General features: G+C 37.4%; 1 protein-coding gene across 2 annotated transcripts in view; it reads left to right on the top strand.

Annotated features, from left to right (window-relative positions):
- Nucleotides 1-19,858, top strand: part of CD80 (CD80 molecule) — a 41,292-nt gene that overhangs the window by 8,320 nt on the left and 13,114 nt on the right. Inside the window, exons 3-6 of one of the 2 annotated variants that reach the window (XM_074214580.1) lie at nt 4,528-4,854; nt 7,288-7,560; nt 16,794-16,904; nt 19,236-19,371. In XM_074214580.1, coding sequence (XP_074070681.1) covers nt 4,528-4,854; nt 7,288-7,560; nt 16,794-16,904; nt 19,236-19,369 — 845 coding nt within the window. In that variant the 3' untranslated portion in view covers nt 19,370-19,371. The remainder of the gene's footprint in view (nt 1-4,527; nt 4,855-7,287; nt 7,561-16,793; nt 16,905-19,235; nt 19,372-19,858) is intronic. The other variant, XM_074214581.1, reaches the window with a different exon arrangement.

Below are 19,858 nucleotides of genomic sequence, written 5' to 3'. Positions count from 1 at the left end.
CACACACACACACACACACACACACACACACACACAGAGAGAGAGAAATCCTTTTAGACATAGTTCTAATTTGAAATTCACCTTAGACAAATACAGTGGTAGGACTGATTTGTTAAGAGGGTGCAGAAGACGGTCTGACTGTGGGAGTAGCACCACAGGGAAATAGGATATCCCTTTCTTTAGAGAGTCTGGCCCTTGTTACCAAAAAGCTTGAGAAAAAAAGGAAGAACCTTTTTAAGGTGCCAAGGGAATGAGACTCTGGGAGAGCTGGGAAGAGGTTCCTGGGAGAGGTTCCTGCAGGAATGAGACTTCAAGTCAAGGCATGTCACCTTAGGGAGGAAATATGTCCATCTGCATACTGGAGTCTGAGCTCGAGGCCCCTGGAATCCCAGCCTCATTCTGATTTTAGACTTGACTGAGTAGAAAGTTCTTAGGAAAGATGATTAGTAAGGCTTTAGCTATAGCTTCTATTTCCTCATTAAAATGCAAATATCTCTGAGAATTGTCAAACCTAAAGCTTCACCAGTCATTTATACCTCAATATGAATGAATATTTGAAACCTGGAAAGCTTCTGATGTCATTAAAAAAGTGTATACCTCTCTAGCGGCTATGCCAACTGAATGAGTCAATAACTAAATCACTCAACAGATTAAAGTTCTATCTCTGCCTTAAAGATTTTTTTAGGGAAAATTCATGCCCTCTTGAATTTTCCAATTGAATGGGCATTATTTGTAACTATAACAGCTACTGTCACTTGGCCAAGACCTTAGAGCCTGGGAGGGCCAACAAATAGGTAAGATGAGAGAAGTATATCTCTGCCCTAAAAAAACAAGAGAAAAATGTCTGCCGATAAGTAGTTTTCAGTCATGTCTGACTCTTTGTGACCCCATTTGGGGTTTTCTTGGTAAAGATACTGAAGCAGTTTGCCTTCTCCAGCTTATTTTATAGATGAGGCAAACAAAGTCATACTGCTAGTATCTGAGTTCAGATTTGAATCAGGAAGGTGAATCTTTTTAACTCCAGGCTTTCACTCTCCACTGTGCCACCCAAATCAAAATAGAACTCTGGTAAAAGTTGAATGAGAAATTTAGAATATCAGTTTCCCAAAATAGAGTTGATTTGGACTACAAACTAACACCAATCTCATTCCCACCCTACCCTTAGCCCTTCTCCTAGTAGGAAGTCAAATACATATTGCTGGGACAGATGTGAAACTATGATTATCAGGAGCAACCAAAATTTCTAAGAGTAGTAACAACTATATAAACCAAAGGAAATATTAATATAAAATATGTAATAACTGGGGCAGCTAGGTGGCACAGTGGATAGAGCACTGGCCCTGGAGTCAGGGGTACCTGAGTTCAAATCTGGTCTCAGACATTTAATAATTACCTAGCTGTGTAACCTTGGGCAAGCCACTTAACCCCATTGCCTTGCAAAAAACCTAAAAAAAAAATTTAATAATTGTTTTAACCATATGTTATAAATGGCCCAAGAATACTTAGTCCAGAGTGATTGAAATGGTTTTTCTTAAGATATCTTAACAAAATGGCATACCTCTCTCATGGTGGGAGAAAGGGGTGGGGGAAACCCCAAAATACAATCAGTTTGAAAGACTTTGTTCCTGCCCCTTCATGCCAACCATAGGCTGGGGTCACAAATCTAATGATACATTGTTTCCTATACATTTCCCCCACCCTGTTCATTATACTAATGAGCAAGAACAGATAGATCTCCTTGAGCTGCAAAGGAGAAGGTCAAGACTAGGTTACTCTTGACCAGTTAAGGACTAGTTTCTTCTAATCTTGGGTTTGTCATTTTTGGAATGGGATTAGGAGAACTCTCCCAGTTTTTGTGATTGGCTGGGGCCATTCCCCCTTTGTAAGGGATTTCAAAGGGGCCTCCCTCCACACCCTGTGAAGACCCACAAGTCCTTCATTCCTCACAACATATAAAGAATTATTTTAAAGAGAAGACCTTGGCAGGAAGAATACTAGGACTTAAATCAGAAGACTTGTGCCTAGTTCAAGTTACACTATTTTGCTCTGGGCAATAAACTTCCCCTAAGTCTCAGGTTCCTAACCTTAAAAAAAAAGGAGAAAATTGGTTTAGATGATCACTAAGGTCAATCTATCAAACAAGAATTCTTTTTTTTTTTTTTTAGTTTTTTTGCAAGGCAAATGGGGTTAAGTGGCTTGCCCAAGGCCACGCAGCTAGGTAATTATTAAGTGTCTGAGACCAGATTTGAACCCAGGTACTCCTGACTCCAAGGCTTGTGCCTTATCCACTATGCCACTTAGCCGCCCCTCAAACAAGAATTCTTTAAGAGATTACAGGATGCCAAGCATGTGCAAGGTGCTGGAGATAAGTGCAAAGAATGACATCATCCCTACTCTTAAGGATATTATGTTCTACTAGGGCAGACCACAAGGACATATATAAATATATGCAGCATAATATAAAGTAAATTAATACAAATCAGTACAAAGGAGTTAAATACAAGATGGTTTGGAAGGGAGGGCAGTAGTGGTTGGAGGAATTAAAAAAGACTTCAAACAGAATATGGTGCTTGAGCAGTATCTTAAAAGAAGTGAGAATCTTTTCACCTCTGCCATTGGTGTTTTACCTAAAGATGGGTGGGATTCAGGCTAACTGAAGCATAAATAAACTGTAACTAGGGGACTCAGTTTAAGTTTGTTTTCTTGATATCTGGATTCTTTCTCTCTTTTCTCTCTTTTTTTTGTCTCTGTATCTGTGTCTGTCTCTCTCCCTTTCCTTCCTCTATTTCTTCTGTCTTTTATTCATTTGTTCTTTTTCTCTCTCCTCCTCCTCCTCCTCATTCTTCTTCTTCTTCTTCTTCTTCTTCTTCTTCTTCTTCTTCTTCTCTCTCTCTCTCTCTCTCTCTCTCTCTCTCTCTCTCTCTCTCTCTCTCTCTCTCTCTCTCTCCCTCTCTGTTTGTCTCCCTCTCTTTCTCCTTCCCTCCCTAATTCCCTCCCTTCCTCCCTCTATATTTTTTTCCTCCTTTCTTCATAGGACCTAGTCACTCAAGGCAGGACCTCAGTGGGAATTTCCAAGCTTTCAGTTTCTATTGACCAGGGCAGTTTTGGTTCCTTCTTTTAGTCAGGCTCTTGTTCAAGGCTTGAATATTACAGGAGGATGCCCCCCTACCACCAAGCGAGAACCCCCAGGCAACTCATGAATGATACATTTCAATGACCTTTTAGAGAAAACACCCACACTGTTCCACAGATGGCTGGAGAAAAACTCCATGAGTCATCCATCAACACTGCCATGAATTTCCAGGCTTTCACTTACAGTTGTGAGGGAGGATTCTATCTGGGAGTGGTCACATTTGTCTCCCTTAGGGCAATGTTCTATTGAGATTACCATGAAGGGGCCCAAAGCTGGTGGTCAATCAGCAAGCATTTATTAAGCCTGTACTACATGTGAGACACAGTGCTCAAGTGCTTGTTCATTCATTCTTTTTCCCTCCTTCAAAAGAGGCAAAAACAATTTCTGCCCAAGGAACTCATTCATAGTACAATGATGCACTGAATGAGCAGATGGGAACATTCAAACTGAAGTTGATGATAAATGATTGAGTAGGTGCTGGGGCGGGGGGGGGGGGGGGGGGGGGGGGGGGGGGGGGGGGGGGGGGAGAAGAGAAAGAGAGAGAGAGAGGAAAAAAAGACAGATGGAGAGACTGAGGGGAAAGAGGGAAAAACAAAAGGAAGGGAGAGAGAGAGAGAGAGAGAGAGAGAGAGAGAGAGAGAGAGAGAGAGAGAGTGATGCCTGGATCTCACAAAGGAGCCTCTTATTTTCAAAGTCTTGTGAAAAGCAAATTTTCTCACTTCAGAATGCTAATCAATGCATGGACCAATTCTGACTACAGAAGTTTGATGTTGAAGCATGCTCTTATCAAAGAGATGATAGGTGCTGACAGAATGAAGTATACATTGTCAAATTTAGCCAATGTCCTAATTTTTATTTTCTTTTGCTTAAATATAATTTTTGGTTACAAGGAAAAGTTCTATTATATGTAAGGGAGGATCATTAGGAAAGAGTAGGAAAAGGGGCAGCTGGGTGGCACAATGGATAGAGAGTACCAGCCCTGGAGTCAGGAGGACCTGAGTTCAAATCCAGCCTCAGATACTTAATGCTTAGCTGTGTCCTTGGGTAAGTCACTTATCTTCATTGCCTTACCCCCCCCCCAAAAAAAGGAAAGAATAAGAAGGGGAGAAATCAATCATTTTAGAAATAAATGAATAAAAGTACACTTTAAAAATAATTAGAATTTATAGGGTACTTTAAGGCTTGCAGAGTTATTAAGATATATTATCTCATTTGATCACTTGAAAATATTGCAACTATTAAAAAATTTTTGACTACGTGATTCTGATATCTTTAAATCCAAGAGCTAAATGTGTAACACTAAGTCACATACATTTAATCTTTGTTCCAGATGACCTAAAAATCGCAGTTCATGGTCAGCTGTACAAACTACATTTATGCTTGTTTCCCTTTAGGAGAGACTCAGATAGCAAGAGTGAATGAACCTGCTACCTTTTCATGTAACTATAATATTCCTAAGAAGGAAATGGCAAATCATCGAATCTACTGGCAAAAAGCTGGGAAAGTGGTACAGGCCTATGCACCTGGGAAAAAGGTTGAAGATCTCATAGACCTTCCATATGTAAACAGGACGACCCCAATTGACTCATCTAATAACCTCTCTATCACAATCCTTTCTCTGCAAGTGGCTGATGAGGGTACCTATGAGTGTATAGTACAGAAATTGATAGGAGGACAATACCAACGTGTCCACAAGTATGATGTGAAATTATCTATTAGAGGTAAGTGCTAGACAACTAACTCTTACTGTCACTAAATAATATGAAATAATATTTATATAGTCATTAAGGTTAACAAAACACTTTCTATCCACTTTCTCATTTGATCTTCACCCTGTATGTATATAGTTACAAGTACTTTACTCTTTGCTTTTTATAGCTGAGAAAACAGAGAAATTGGATGACTTGTCCTTGATGATTTCCAGGTGTGAGTTCAAATCCAACCTCAGACAGTTACAGTAATGACCCTGGGAAAGTCACTTAACTTCTACCTGGGTTTCTGCCTTAGTTTCCTCAACTGTAAAATAAAAATAATGATAGCTTCTCTCCCTGGGGTTGTCATGAGAATCAAATTAGATAATATTTGTAAAGTGTCTGACATATAAATACTTATTTCTTTCCCCTTGCCCAAGCTTACAGCTAGCAAGTTATATAAATTAACCAATTAATTATATTTATTTAATAAATATTGACTCTGTGTCATTTATTATGCTAGATCCTGAAATAGAGATAAGATTTAAACCTTTTCTTTTTCAAGAAGTTACATTCTACTGGGCAAGCATTCTAGATGTGGGGCATGGTCATGCAAATACATGAAATGTGTATCATGTCATGAGGAACAGAACAGTGGTAGAACTTTCAGGATAGGTAGAGGTGTAAATATATAATGAGTCTGAAAAGCAAGGTTGATACTTGCACATCTTCCCTTGGTGTGTGAAGATTGTGGAAGGCCTTAAAATCCAAACCAAAGAGTTTATATTTTCTGGGAGGAAACAGGGAGCCACTGGAGTAGAGGAGTGACATGGTTAGATATGTGCTTAAGGAAGATAGCTTTGGCAATTCCCATAATCCTAAAAGAAGATTCATCAAAGGAGAACAGACTTCATTGTCTTAGGGGTTAAGCCAGATTCATTTTCCATATGTTTATATTAAAGTCCTGCTCTGATGCCTCATCAAAGCAATAAAATGATGCCAGCTTCTACTGTGTCCATCAGATTCCATCAAACTGGGATGTATTTGAAAGTGGACAATGGTGGTCTATATGAGCCTTTCTGTCTGGGGCCCAGCAGAGGCTCAATGTCTGTCTTGGTTGCCGTAGAGTAAATTTTTAACTGCAGCCAGCTCCTGAAAAACTAGTTACTACATCACTGAACCAGTTCATTACACTAGTGGATAGAATATTCACACTTGATTTTTGAAGCATAAAAAAAATTAATCACATAGTAAATTCAGGTTTATTGATTATTCTTCCAGCTAAAACTATTAAATGATCCTTCTGCATATGAACAGTATTAAGCACATGAGCTTAAGTTAATGTTCACGATGGTGACCCCTAAAGATCCTTCTTGTATCCTCAAAGAATATTAGAGTATGTGCATTGTAGGTTTAATTGTGTTTTATTGAATGAGATAAGTCATGGAAAAGAACTTTGAAAATTATAAGCAAAAGTATACATAAAATGATAATTTCATTCAGCAAATGTTTATGCATAGAATGTTGTTATTATGATGATTATGTTCTCTATGTTTGATTGGAGGGATCTGAATTTATGATTTTGTTGATACAAGGAAATCCCAATAAGAATATTTGCTCTTCCAATGTAGTTTGCAAATGTTCTGCCTTAGTTTAGCTCCCCCTTTCTTCTTTACAGAGATGGGGGTCAAAGGGTGTCAAATTGCATATAATCTCAGACTTTCTCAATATGTTAGTATTGACTGTCCCCCCCCCACACACACACACACTTTATTCTTTGTTATGTGGGATAGCTCTCTGGGAGGGAGAAGAGGTAGGGATACACTGGGAAATGTAGACCATGCACAAACAAAATACCAGTAATTTTTAAGGAAAGCTTAAATAACAAGTTTTAGTTAATATGGCCTCTGTGTTAGAAGTGGGGCATGAATACAGGTTTTCCTGACTCCGAGCCTAGTCCTCTGTCCATTATTCCTCCCATGTGTATACACACATATATTTCAATTATTTAGAACTGACAATTCATATATCTTACAAAAGTTTCACATTTTACTCACCAGTATACTAAAAATACATTCCTAGGCCAAGCCAGACAAGAGAGTTTATTATATATCATCATCAAAAATTTCCATATAAAAAAAGAAATCGTCTTCTAGGATGAAGAGACTTCTGGGACATGATGGAGTAGTTCAGATGGAGTGATGAAAAATGGACAAATGACTGGCCTACATGTTCTCCTTCTTTCTGTTTTCTCACTACACATAGATGAGAATTGGGGTAACCAGGTCAAGTACAAGCAAAAAATGTATTCCTTGTGATGTAGTTGATTAGCAAAACATCTCTGTCTCAGATTTATAATTCTTCCAATTGCAAGATAATTTCAAATATAAAGTGCAATATATTGTATCTATACCTATATGTTTCTACCTCCTGGGTATACTTACCTCCTTGATCTTTCTCCAGCTGACTTCTCAGATCCTTCTGTCAGTGTAAATGAGGAAGACCCATCTATTTGGAGGATAACTTGCTCATCTCGGAATGGTTATCCACAGCCTAACATCTTCTGGATGAACAATGGGAAAGAACTAACTTCCTTCAACACCACCATTTTCCAAGATCCAGCAACTAGGCTGTATAATGTTGACAGTGAAGTACATGTCAATCGAACCACCAATCTCTCTTTAATCTGCTTAATCAAGTATAGTGATTTTCAACTATCAAAAAATATTACCTTAAGTAAGTATCATTTAAGAAAATATAGTTAACTCAAGTACAAGTTGAAATTCTTAATCATATTTTTATATTCCCTTTTTAAAAAATTAGCTTTTTAAAAATTTATACTTTTGATTTTTACATCATATTTATTTCAAATCAAGTGAAGTCAGGAAGCATTTATTAAGTGCTTACTCAGAGGCAGGCTCTGTCTTAAATGAAAGGCAAAGACAATTCCTGCTCTCAAGGAGCTCATGGTCTAATGGGGGAGACAATATAAAAACCACCAATGAACAACCAAGATATATACAGTATGAATTAGAGACAATCTCAGAGGAAAATTAAGGATCACTGTTAAGGCTTTTTAATCTTAAGACTTTGACTTTATTTGAAGGAAGCCAGTGAAACCAGAAGGTAGAGATGAAGGAAAGATATCCAGGCACGAGGTCAGTCAGTGAAAATGTTCACTTGGAAAATAGAGGGTTATGTTTGACAAACAGTACATTCACATAGTGCATACACAATGTCACTGTATCATAGAGTAGATGGAGAAGAATAAGGTATAAGACTGGTAAAACAGAAAGGGTACTTCCTGATATATCTCTCTCCCTCCTCTACTCAGGGAGCTATAATTTGTCACAAAGATTTAAAAAGTAAGAAGAGAGGGAAAAGCAGTTCAGAAAAACCAACCAACACATCAACTGATTCTGGTAGTACATTCAGTATTCCCCAACTCTATGGTTGGGAGAGGCAGAGGTATATTCCCATCTCCTCTACAGGTCAAGCTTGGTCATTTTAATCACACAGCAGTCAGCTTGGGTTTGATGGTGTTCTGTTTCCATTGTTGTCTTTGTGCATAGTCTTTTCCTGTTTGTCCTTACTTCAGTCACCATCAAGTCATATAAGTCTTCCTATATTTCTCTGAGTTCCTTCCATCAACATTTTTTTTATAGAACTGTAATAATCTATTATATCTGGTTATATCACAATTTGCTTAGTCAGTCCCAATTGGGGAACATTTTTTTCTAACACAGGGTTAAACTTCACTTTTTAAAAAATCTTTGGTTCAACAATAATTTATTAGGGGTATCGCACAAAGATAATATTCAACAATGCTGAATTGTTGTTTTAATTGTATGTTTTAATTTATTTCTGCCATTAACTTACTATGAGGGTTGGGATGGTTCACTCCGTTTCTCCCTGTCTTGGTTTTTCTCATCTTAAAAAGGGATCAAAACCTATCCTAAAGGCCTGCCAGGATTTTTGTGATTATCAAATGTGATAATACATAGGAATTATTTTGAAAAAATTACAAATCTCTATATGACTAATACAATATTATAATACCTATTTTTCATAGCATGTTTTTGCTTCAAAGAGCCATGACAATTCAATGAGGTAAGCAATATGCTTCCCCATGTTGGAAAAAAATTAAATTTTCAAGATTCTGAATTTGAAAAATGCCCCCCCAAAATAGGTATGGCTCTGAGTAGATAGAGTTGTTGTTTTAGTGTGTGTGTGTGTGTGTGTGTGTGTGTGTGTGTGTGTGATTTTAAAAAATGTGAACTTAATGTGTCCAACTGAGAGTTGTCAACTTAGGAAGCTTTATATGTATTCCAAAGTTTTTTTGAATTTCTTTTGGAGAATTGACTGCTGCATGTTGTTTCAGAATATGCATCTTTTCAATAGTCCAAACTTTTGGCCTTTAAGGTGCATTTGATTTTTTTTCCCAACCAGACTAGAGAGCAAGATGGGTGTAGGTAATGGGTTGATTCTCCTGTTTTGAGTCCAAAAGTTCCCTGGATGTGACTAAAAAGCAATGACTTAGATTTTTTTGTGTATTTGGTTTATGAGAAGCGTTTGGAAAATGTTCTGGGTAAATAGCAGCATCACTGTAGTTAGAGAGAGTCTCCCATTGTGACTGCTTTACAGTTTACAAAGCATCATTATCCCCATTTTCTAGATTAAAAAATCTGAGGTCCAGAAAGGCCAAGTGATTTGTCCACAATAACAAAGCATATGGATAGAGCCAGGTCTCAAATCTAGTTCTTGTGGCTCTAAGCCTAATGAGGTAAATAGGGTACCATAATTGAGCATTGGACCTGGAGGAAGGAAGATCTGAGACCAAATTCAACCTTAGAAACTATCTATATGAACCCAGTCAAGTCACTTAATCTTAGTTTCCCCAATCTGTAAAATGAGGATCAGAACAGCAATCTAGTTCCTAGATTTATTGAGAGGGTTAAATGAGAGAACATTTGTAAAACACTTAGCAAGGCTCATGGGCTATATAAATGCTAGCAATTTATACAATTGCTATTTTCCACTCCACTAGATAGTTTCTATTGTGAATACAAAGAACCATGGAATTTTACAGTTAAACAGTTAACTTAGAGATCATCAAATTCAACTCTCTCATGTTGCAAATGAGTTTAGTCTGGTCAATAAACATTTATTAATTGTCTACTATAGGGGAGGCTAGGTGGTGCAGTAGACAGAGCACTGGCCCTGGAGTCAGGAGTTCAAATCCAGTCTCAGAAATTACCTAGCTGTATGGTCTTGGGCAAGCCACTTAGCCCCATTTGCCTTGCAAAATCCTAAAAAAAAAATTGTCTACTATGCCCCAGGCACTGTGCTAAGTGATGAAAATATAATTATTTGTTGGTTTTGATATAAATCATTAATTTGCATAAGAAATTAAATGGGAATTTTGGGGGAATTTTGTGGAAGCCGCAGAGAACACATGAAGGCCAACAGATGACATGGAAGCATGACCTAATACTTAATCCAAATTTTACAAAAAGATACTGTAAATACCCCATAAAATAAAAAGAAAAATTCAGACTTCATCTCTGGTACAAAGAGAAGGCCAAAATTTTTTTACTGGAATTATCCAGATGGAAGGGGTGCCTAACTGCCATTATGTACAAAGAAAGACAACAGACAGTCCCTACTCTCAAGGAGCTAAGAGTATAATGATATTGGCAATCTGAAAACAATTATGTTCAAACAAGATAGATATATGATGAATGAAAGATAGGACATAGAGAGTTAGGAGTAAGACCCTTATGTGATTCCTAACCTAGGGGTCCTTCCATTTACCCTGCATAGCAAAGTATAAGCAGGCAAAAAAACATCATTACATAGGTATGCTATGAAGATGTAGGAGCAGTAAAGGGCTTAGATATATTAAGAATAAAAACAGGGGCAGTGCTTGCTGAGACTTGTGTGCCAAGATTTTCCCTGGGGGAAAAAAATTTCTTAAAGCAATGAATTAAGGAAATCTTTTGCAATAATTTCTCCAGGTCTTACAATTGCCAATCATACCTCTATCCCTAACATTGTTAAAGATAGTCAAATGATTGACAATCAGCACTTATTTTATCCTTTTTTTAAAAAAAAGCATGCAGAGTAATATGGGGATTCACCTCTTCTTTTTTAAATTGTATTCATTTAAGGCAATGGGTTTAAGAGATTTGCCCAAGGTCATACAGCTAGGTAATTATTAAATGTTTCAGTCTGATTTGAACTCAGGTCTACCTGACTCCAGGGCTGGTGCTCTATCCACTGTGCTACCTAGCTGCTCTGATTCACCTTTTCTTATAGAATGCTCTTCTGTATATGAAAGTGTTCTTTTTGATTCTTAAGTTCAGAATATTTTAAAAATAGATAATAGAGATCTATTCCTTTTTATTTGTTTGTTTTTGAGGCAATTAGGGTTAAGTGATTTGCCCAGGGTCACCTAAAGCTGAATTTGAACTCAGGTCCTCCTGACTCCAGGATTGGTGCTCTATCCACTGCAGCATCTAGCTGCCCAAAGAGGTATATTCCTGATTATATCCACATGGCCAAAATTACTCAGATAGCATAATTAGGAACATATATTACCTACTCTAGACTATGGAGTCTTCAAAATCTATCTATACTATAGCAATACAATAATTTAAAAAGGTCTGGCAATTTTGTGTTTAAGATTTATATGTACCTAGCTATGTGGCCTTGGGCAAGCCACTTAACCCCATTGCCTGGCAAAAACCTAAAAAAAAAAAAAGATTTATATGTAAATGGAAAATCTTTTGTGGAAAATCTACAAAAGAACATAAAGGACAAGAAATTGAGTCTGCTGTCACATTCTCAGATGATTTCTAGTTGTCACTATTTACTATATCAGCTATATTAAAATCTGAGTGACCTTGTAATTTCACATACATCAAATGATAGTTTTGATTTTGATTTTTTGGTGTTTGGGAGGTTATGTCCATAAAAAAAGGAGAAAAAGTCATGAATTCTTGAGGGTGGGAGGCAGTGCTTGTCATTGGCTTATGCCATCCTGAAAGCATTTCAAGTAGGATGTTTAAGTTCTGAATATCTGTTATCATTTTTCTGGAAACTACAATCTTCCTAGAGAAAGTGGCAGAGAAGTATCAATATTGAAAGTTCTATTGGCTAATTTTCTGTCCCACTGCTCAGTAATGCTGATTAGACAAGGTCACATTTACTATCCAAACCAATAGATTTTAGGGTGTTCATAAGCTTTAGGAGGGAAAAAATCATTTTTATTTCAATATAATTGATTTTCTTTGTAATCATATGTATTTTATTTTATTTAAAATATTATTCCATGAATGGTTCCATTGACTTAAGAATTCCTGCTCTAAACCCAAAATCCATGGCACTAACTTTATTCCTTCCTGAGGTTTTTTGAGAACTGAAAAAATATCAATAGCTAGTTGAGAAAAAGTAAAGATGATAACATTCTCTAATTTAAAATGGAAGTCAAAAGCTCACTCCAGAAGTTAGCCTCCTTGATTGCTAACATTATGTAGTGGAGACCTATGCATTGGACAATAACAGATTTTGGACCATCTGCACAAATTGGTCAAGGAATCTTTAACATCTGATATATCTGTAATGATTTTAAGAGAATTTCGAAAAACGATGTTTGTCTTTATCCACATGGGGAATCTTTTCTAGTTTCTTCTCATATAACTTGCTGCTGAATTTCTATTCAATTTGGGAAGGAGTTTTTCCTTACAAATAACTAATTATGGCCTCTAGGGAGAATCCATTTATCCCAGGGATATAGCTGCACAATGCCAAAACATACTAAATTTGAGTCACGTGACCTAAATTCAAATCTGCTCTTATCAAGGACACTTACCACTTATCAAGGACAAATCACCTAACCTCTCAAACCTTCTGTCTTCTCACCTATAAAAGGTTCTAAGGTCAGTTCCAGCTCTAGAGCTTGGATCTTTTAAGTTTATAATAATGGTGCTACATATTATCCTACAGCTCTCCTCTCACATAAACTCCTTGAGAAACTGTCTCTGACACATCATTCAACTAAAATTACTCTTTCCAAAGTCTCCAGTGATCTCTTAATTGACAAACTTGTTGGCCTATTTTAGTCCTTCTCCTTCTTGGACTTTCTGTGACATTTTATCCTGTGGTCAACAGCATCTCTCCTCTAGAAATCTGTCTCTTGATTTTTTATGACATTCTTGGTTTTCCTCCTATCTATTATGAACACTCCGCAGTCTTCTTTGCTGGATCATAATCCACAACATGCCCCCTAACTGTAGGCCTATCCTAAATCTCTACCTTGATCCTCTTCTCTGTCTTTATCCTTTATGTTACCCAAATTCACATGGGTTCAACTATCTTGTCTTTGACTTCCAGATTTACTTACCTGGCTCTAGTTTCCCCTACTGATTGCCAACAGCATCACCAACAGCAGTCTGTTGGACATTTCAAACCAGATATTCCAGAGATATCCCAAACTCAATAGAGCCAAAACCAAACTCATTATCTTTCCCCCTAAACCATGAATGTCTAACCTTTTGGTTCTTCTGGGCCATTTTGCCCATCAAAAACTTGTCGAGTCATGTTAGTTAAGGGTTAAAACTGGTCTGTGATGTTGCAACATTGGTGCATGTGCTCATTTGTTCCTTCATTTTCCTAGTATATGGCATGGACATGATTGGGCTTTGAGGACCATGAGCCACAGATTGGCCACACCTACCCTAAACCTTTTTTTTATTATTGAGTTATTTTAGTTGTGTCTCATCCTTCATGGCAGTTTGCTATTTCCTTCTCATTTTGTAGATGAGGAACTGAAGCAAACAAGGCTGAGTGACTTGTTCAGGTTCACATATTTAATAAATGTTTGCGGGCAGATTTGAATTTAGAAAGATGAGTCTTCCTGACTCCAGGCCAGGTACTTTATTTATTATTCCACCCAGCATCCCCAAGCCTTCCTCTTTTCAAAATTCTTCCATTCCTGTTGAGGGTATCACCATCCTTCCAGCCACCTAGGTTTACCACCTTCTTGTAAACCTCACTTTGCATATACAGTCAGTTAGCAAATCTCCTGACTTCTGCCTCCACAATCTCTCTCATATCCATCCCCTTCTCTCCATTCACATAGCCAACATAGCATCTTACCTGGATGACATTGATAGCCTTTTAATTAGTCTTCCTGTCTCACATTTTCCTGATCTGTCTTAAATCTATCCATAGTTCTAAACTGATTTTCCTAAATCACAAATCTGACCATGTCATTGCTGTGCCTAGAAGTTGCCTGGGTTCCCTACTATTACTTACATCCTATGTAATCTTTGGCAAATTACCCAGACCTATGATCTCCTCACCTGTAAAATCAGAGGCTTGTACTAGCTGGCTGCTGAAGCATCTTTCAACTTTCAATTTATGATCCATTGATCTATAGGATCAAATTATAAACTCTCTTATGGCATTTAAAGACTTTCACAACCTGACCCCAACCTACCTTTTCAGCCTCATTCTGTGTTAGTCCTCTCCACTCATTCTTTAGTCCAACCAAACCAGCCTTGCTGCTCCTCACACATGACTTTCTATTGTCTGTCCCCGTAACATTGCACTGATTGGTTCATACACCTAGAATGCATTCCCTCCTCACTTCCATGTCTCAGAATTACTACAGAATTCCTGTAAGGCTCAAATCAAGTGTCACCTTCTGCATAAGGTCTTTCCTCATCCCCTTAGCTACTGGCTTCTTCCTCCCCAAATCTCTTTTGTATCTCTTTTGAATAAACCTAAATCAGGGACCTGTGGTGAGGGGGCAGCAGATGAGGCAGAGCTGAGTCTCACTCATGGGTGAGACAATTCTACCACACTCTTAGATGTTGTAGCCTAGTCAGTCAAGGAGCTGAGAAAGGACATAGGCAACAACTGTTTCCAGTAGCATCCTATGCCCATTGACAGTGAGACTGAGGGCATATTTTTGGCCTGAACTATCCACATCTATTCCTTGTTCCTCTGGAGGATTGTACAAATATATTTGAAATGACAAAGAAATGTTTACCTGACACATTCCTCCTTACTAGAATTGCACATACTGCTTAACTCTGGTCTTCTTCATAATCTTTTTTTAAAGAACATTTTTATTTTATTTTTTCTCATTAATGTATAAAAACAATTGTAACATTTTCATAATCTTAATTGTTTCCCTCATTCTCCCCCTCTCCTCTCCTTGAGAATACAAGCCCTTTGATATAGATTATACATATGTAGTCATGAAGAACATAGATCCATATTGCCTATGCTGCAAGAAAGAACGTGGGGAAAAAAGGAAGAAAGAAAGAAGGAGGAAGAAGGAAGGAAGGAAGGAAAGAAGGAAGGGAGGAAGGAAGGCAGGAAGGAGAGATGGAGGGAGGGAGGGAGAGAGAGAGAGAGAGAGAGAGAGAGAGAGAGAGAGAGAGAGAGAGAGAGAGAGAGAGAAAGGAGGGAATTAAGGAGGGGGGTGGTAGGGAGAGAAGGAGGGAGAAAGGAAGGAGGTGGGAAGAAAAGAAGAAAGAAGGGAAAGAGGGAGTAGAGAAGGAGAAAAGAAGGAGGAAGTAAGGAAGTAGAGAAAGCAGAGGGGAAGGAGGGAGGAAGAAGGAAAAAAGAAGAGAAAAGGGAAGGAGGGAGGAGGGAAGTAATGAGAAAGAAAGAAAAGAGAGAAACAAGAGAGAACAAGAGAAAGGTTAAGCTGAAGACAGATTAGCTGAAATGCAGGTTGATTGTGATTAGTTAATAGTAAACAGAAATAAATATTTCAAAATATGAGATGGGAAGGTAATATGCATTTTTTCAAAATAAAATAAGTTGATAATATTGATTTTCATCCTTGGTGTTCACTATCTACACATTCATTGCCCATAAGTTTGGGTTTTTTAATTGGTCTCATCATCAACCTTATATTTCTTCCCAAACTGGGCATACATCAAATTTAAACATGGCTTTAAATGTTTTATTTTCACTGTATATCAATATTTTTTCTTTCAAAGAAATCTCATTCAGGGGTATAGAGTTGGCTTAATTTTCCCAATATAACTCTCCCTTTCTCCTGAAATTACATTATGTTTATTTTGTATTTACTTGTGTATACATTGTTCCCCCTCATCCCAACTGTTAGGAACTTTTCATTTTGTCTTTGTATGTCCAAGATTTTAGCAAGTGCCAGACATATATGCATTTAACTTATTTGTTGTTTGAAGTTAGACAACTAGGTGGTTTGGTGGAGAGTATGCTGGAGTTGGAATAAGAAAGTACTGAGTTCAGATACTAACTCAGACACTTGGCTATTCTGTGACTTTGTGTAACACAGAAAACCTTCTTCAACCTCAATTTCCTCATCTATAAAATGGAGTTAAAAATAGCACTCAATTCAGAAAGTTGTTGTAAGGATCAAATGAGATAATATGAATAAAGTACTTTGTAAATCTTAAAGTGCTAAATGTTATTATGGGTTATTATTACAATTGGGTAGCTAGATGGCATAGTGAATAATACGCCAACCCTGGAGTCAAAAGATTCACCTTCCTGAGTTCAAATCCAACCTGACTCTTATTAGTTGGGTGACCCTGGGCAAATCACTTAATCCTTATTGCCTCAGTTTCTTCATCTACAAAATGATCTAGAGAAGAAAATGACAAACCACTCCAATATCTTTGGCAAGAAATCCTAAAAATGGGCCCCAAAGAGTCAGACATGACTGAAACAACTGAACAATCATTATTACAATTAATAGCTATTATTATTGTTGCTGTTATTCAGATTAAGATGGTATGTGATAAAAAGTTATATAATGGAAATTGCAGCTGTTGAACATAGTATTGTATTTTACACAAAGAAGTAGAGAATATCCTTTCCTATCATCTGTGAGGGTCAAATTGGTAGTGGGATACTGTAATAGTTTTGTGACTCACATTTACTCTTCCTTGCCTTTCCCACAGAAAATGACCCAGGTGCTGTGTCAACTCACCAACTCATCATTATCCCTACTGTGATAAGCTTCTTCATTTTCTTCATAGCCATAATGTGTGTAAATAGACGCAACTGTCAGCGTAAGTACCACCTGGTTCACAATACCATTAAACTTGCTTTGTATTGTGGAGACTGTAGCTTTCCCTTTCTGATGACTATAAAGCTCTTATGCTCATTTCCTAATATTCAAATCCCATCTGAGACCTTGGGGATTGTTGGATTTTTAGAAAGCATTTCTGATAACAACCGAAATTCCAATTCCAGATTTAGGAGGGGGAGCAAATAATAGAGTATAGAGTTTAGGGGAATGGATTTCTTATATAATATAAATTAAGGGGAGGGTAGCAAGGAGGAATAGTGTATATAGAGAACTCATTTAACGCCCCCGTTATTAAAAAAAATGAGTTTCTTGCCTTAATGAAATTATGGATGTAGACTTCTACCTTCATTCTTGCAAATACTATAGAGATTGAGGAAAATATAAGTTTAGTGAGAATTTTTATTATTTTCATTTCTTGGAAATAGATCTCTAGGTAAAGAATTCGTGATAGTGAAGAAAAAGAAGAGAAATTTATGATGTTATTTTTTTTGTAAATCAAAATGTGAATTTTGTACAATCTAGGTCTTTTGTTATGACCCCTTGAAAGGTTGGCTTAGATTCAAGGCACTCTTTAGATATACATACATCCTAACCATGACTCCCAAACCTTCCCCTCCACCTAATGTTCCCTTTTTATCAAACTAATTGAGAGGACATAGTCATTTAAAGGAAAGACATTTAGTTGAGTGGACTAACAAGGAAATAATAAGGAAAATACCTTCTTCTCTTCCTCCCCACATATACATATTCCCTCTTCCATAAAGTCATGCCACTAGTAGAAAAGGAAAGATTTAAAGTCTGGACAACTCTTATTCTCAATGTTGTGTCCCATCTAGAATACTACTGCCTTGGAACCTGCCATTGATTTCTTCCTTGAAGAACTTTTGCTATCATTGCTGAGCTTCTTGCATTTCCTTTTCTTTTGTTTCTCCTTGGACTAGCTATGGTGCTACTTCCCTGCTAAGCTGCCCCTGTCACCTGCTGTTTCTCTGTTTATTTGATGTTACCAAGAGGAATATTTCTCATAGAAAGTATTTATGGTTCTTAGGGGAGCCAGTCGGTCCATAACCTTGAGACTACTTCAACTCTTTTGTGAATTAAAAAGTCCCTCAGCTCTCATCACTTTCTTTTTTCTACCCCATCTACCACATAGTGAGAACTCTTCAAGGTACACTTGACTTTTGGACTTAGGTGAATAAATTTATCTCCCATTGTACCCCAAGGTCATGCAGAATATAATGGAGCTTTTCTTAGTGACACAAGAAGGTGAGGTTAGAAACAAAGACATTTGTTCGCCATTGCTGCTGCCAAACCCTTTATATTCTGCTCTCTTTTACATTTAGAGAACTGATCTAGGCCATAGACAAATCTTGGGCTTTTTGCCACCCTTAACCCTTCAAGTTCTTCCAAGTAAGAAATAGATGCATTTTTTGGACAAAGTTGGAACCCTGGTTGTGAAGGTTATCAGGAAGATTTCTAGGGGTTTTTTTCCCTTTGGTTTTGTTTTGTTTTTTGCAAGGCAATGGGGTTAAGTGACCAAGGTCACACAACTATGTAATTGGGGTGTCTGAGATCTGATTAGAACCCAGGTCCTCCTGACTCCAGGACTAGTGCTCTGTCCACTTCACCACCTAGCTGCCCAATTTCTAGGGTTATGTTATGAAATGACAACAAGTAGAGGAATTTTGAAGATGAAGTTATTTGTTATTTCTTAACCAATAAATCCAAATAGTCAATAGCCAAGTCCCTAAAGAGAAGACCATGAAGATCTTTTGGAAATGACACTAGACTGAAAGTCAAACGATTTGTGTTCTTGCATCTATGTAACTTTGGGCAAGTCATTTCTCCTAATTTGAAGCTTACTCGTGTATAAAATGAAAAAGTTGAACTAGGTCATCTCCAAAATCTCTTCTGGATATAATATTCTGTGGTTATATGAGAAAGGTTCATTGGAGAATATCTTCTAGGAAGAATCCACCTTGCAAGTCAAATAAGGTGAAACCAGGTGGTTTTGTTGGCCTTTCCCAGTTCTAATGTCTGAATGAAGGCAGCACTGTGTAGGAGGAAAGATGATTGGATTTAGTGAGTTCACTTTGGAGTAAAATCCCAGCTTTTCCACTTACTATTTGTGTGACTTTGGGCATGTCATTCCCCTCAATATTCTTGTCTGCAAAATAAGAAGATTAGACTATAATTTTTGCCATTAGATGCACTTTAAATTTTATTCCAGTTCTAAATCTATATTCTCATGAAAGTTAAAAAAAATACATGGCCAAAATATATTGAAATACATGTGTAATTTTTCTCTTAGTCTGTAAAAAACAAAAGGCTGGCTTCAATTCTGTACCCCAAGCACCTACTGTGGTAGCCAAAGAGGAAAAGGCAGAAGACTTGGTGCTCCCACTTCCCCATGTTGAACCAACAGCAGCATCTGACTATGTGTGAAGGTAACCTAAAAACCTCCCTTATTCACCTTCGCCATCACTTGGAGTTATCTGGGACTTGAATGCTTTGCTTTCAGGATGAAATTTGAATTTGTTATGTTTATTATCTGGCACCTTTAATTTAATCACCTATTAGTCTCTTATTATTTCCCACAACCTCCAAGAAACAAAACTTCATTTCTTCTGTACTTTTTCCATCTAAAATTGGCTCCTCTTGCCTTTTTTGTTTGTTTTGGACAATCTGTGTCCCTTCCCTCATTTTAAACCTCATTCCAAACTTGCCATTGAAAAGATCTCCTTGACAAATTTCAATTAACTCTAACTATTCTTTCTCTTCTTATTTCCTTCTCCAGTAGAACCCTTTTATAACTAATAGTCAAATGGAACAAGTCACCACATTGTTCATGTCTGAAAATGTATGCCTCATTCTGCACCTGGGCCTACCCTCTCTGACAAAAGGCAATAGGCATACTTCAACATGAAGTCATGA

Source organism: Macrotis lagotis, chromosome 1 (assembly GCF_037893015.1).
Source record: "Macrotis lagotis isolate mMagLag1 chromosome 1, bilby.v1.9.chrom.fasta, whole genome shotgun sequence".
In the NCBI taxonomy this organism is placed as follows: Eukaryota; Metazoa; Chordata; class Mammalia; order Peramelemorphia; family Peramelidae; genus Macrotis; species Macrotis lagotis.
The sequence above is the reverse complement of the archived record's forward strand: the minus strand, read 5'-3'. Positions and strand labels throughout refer to the sequence as shown.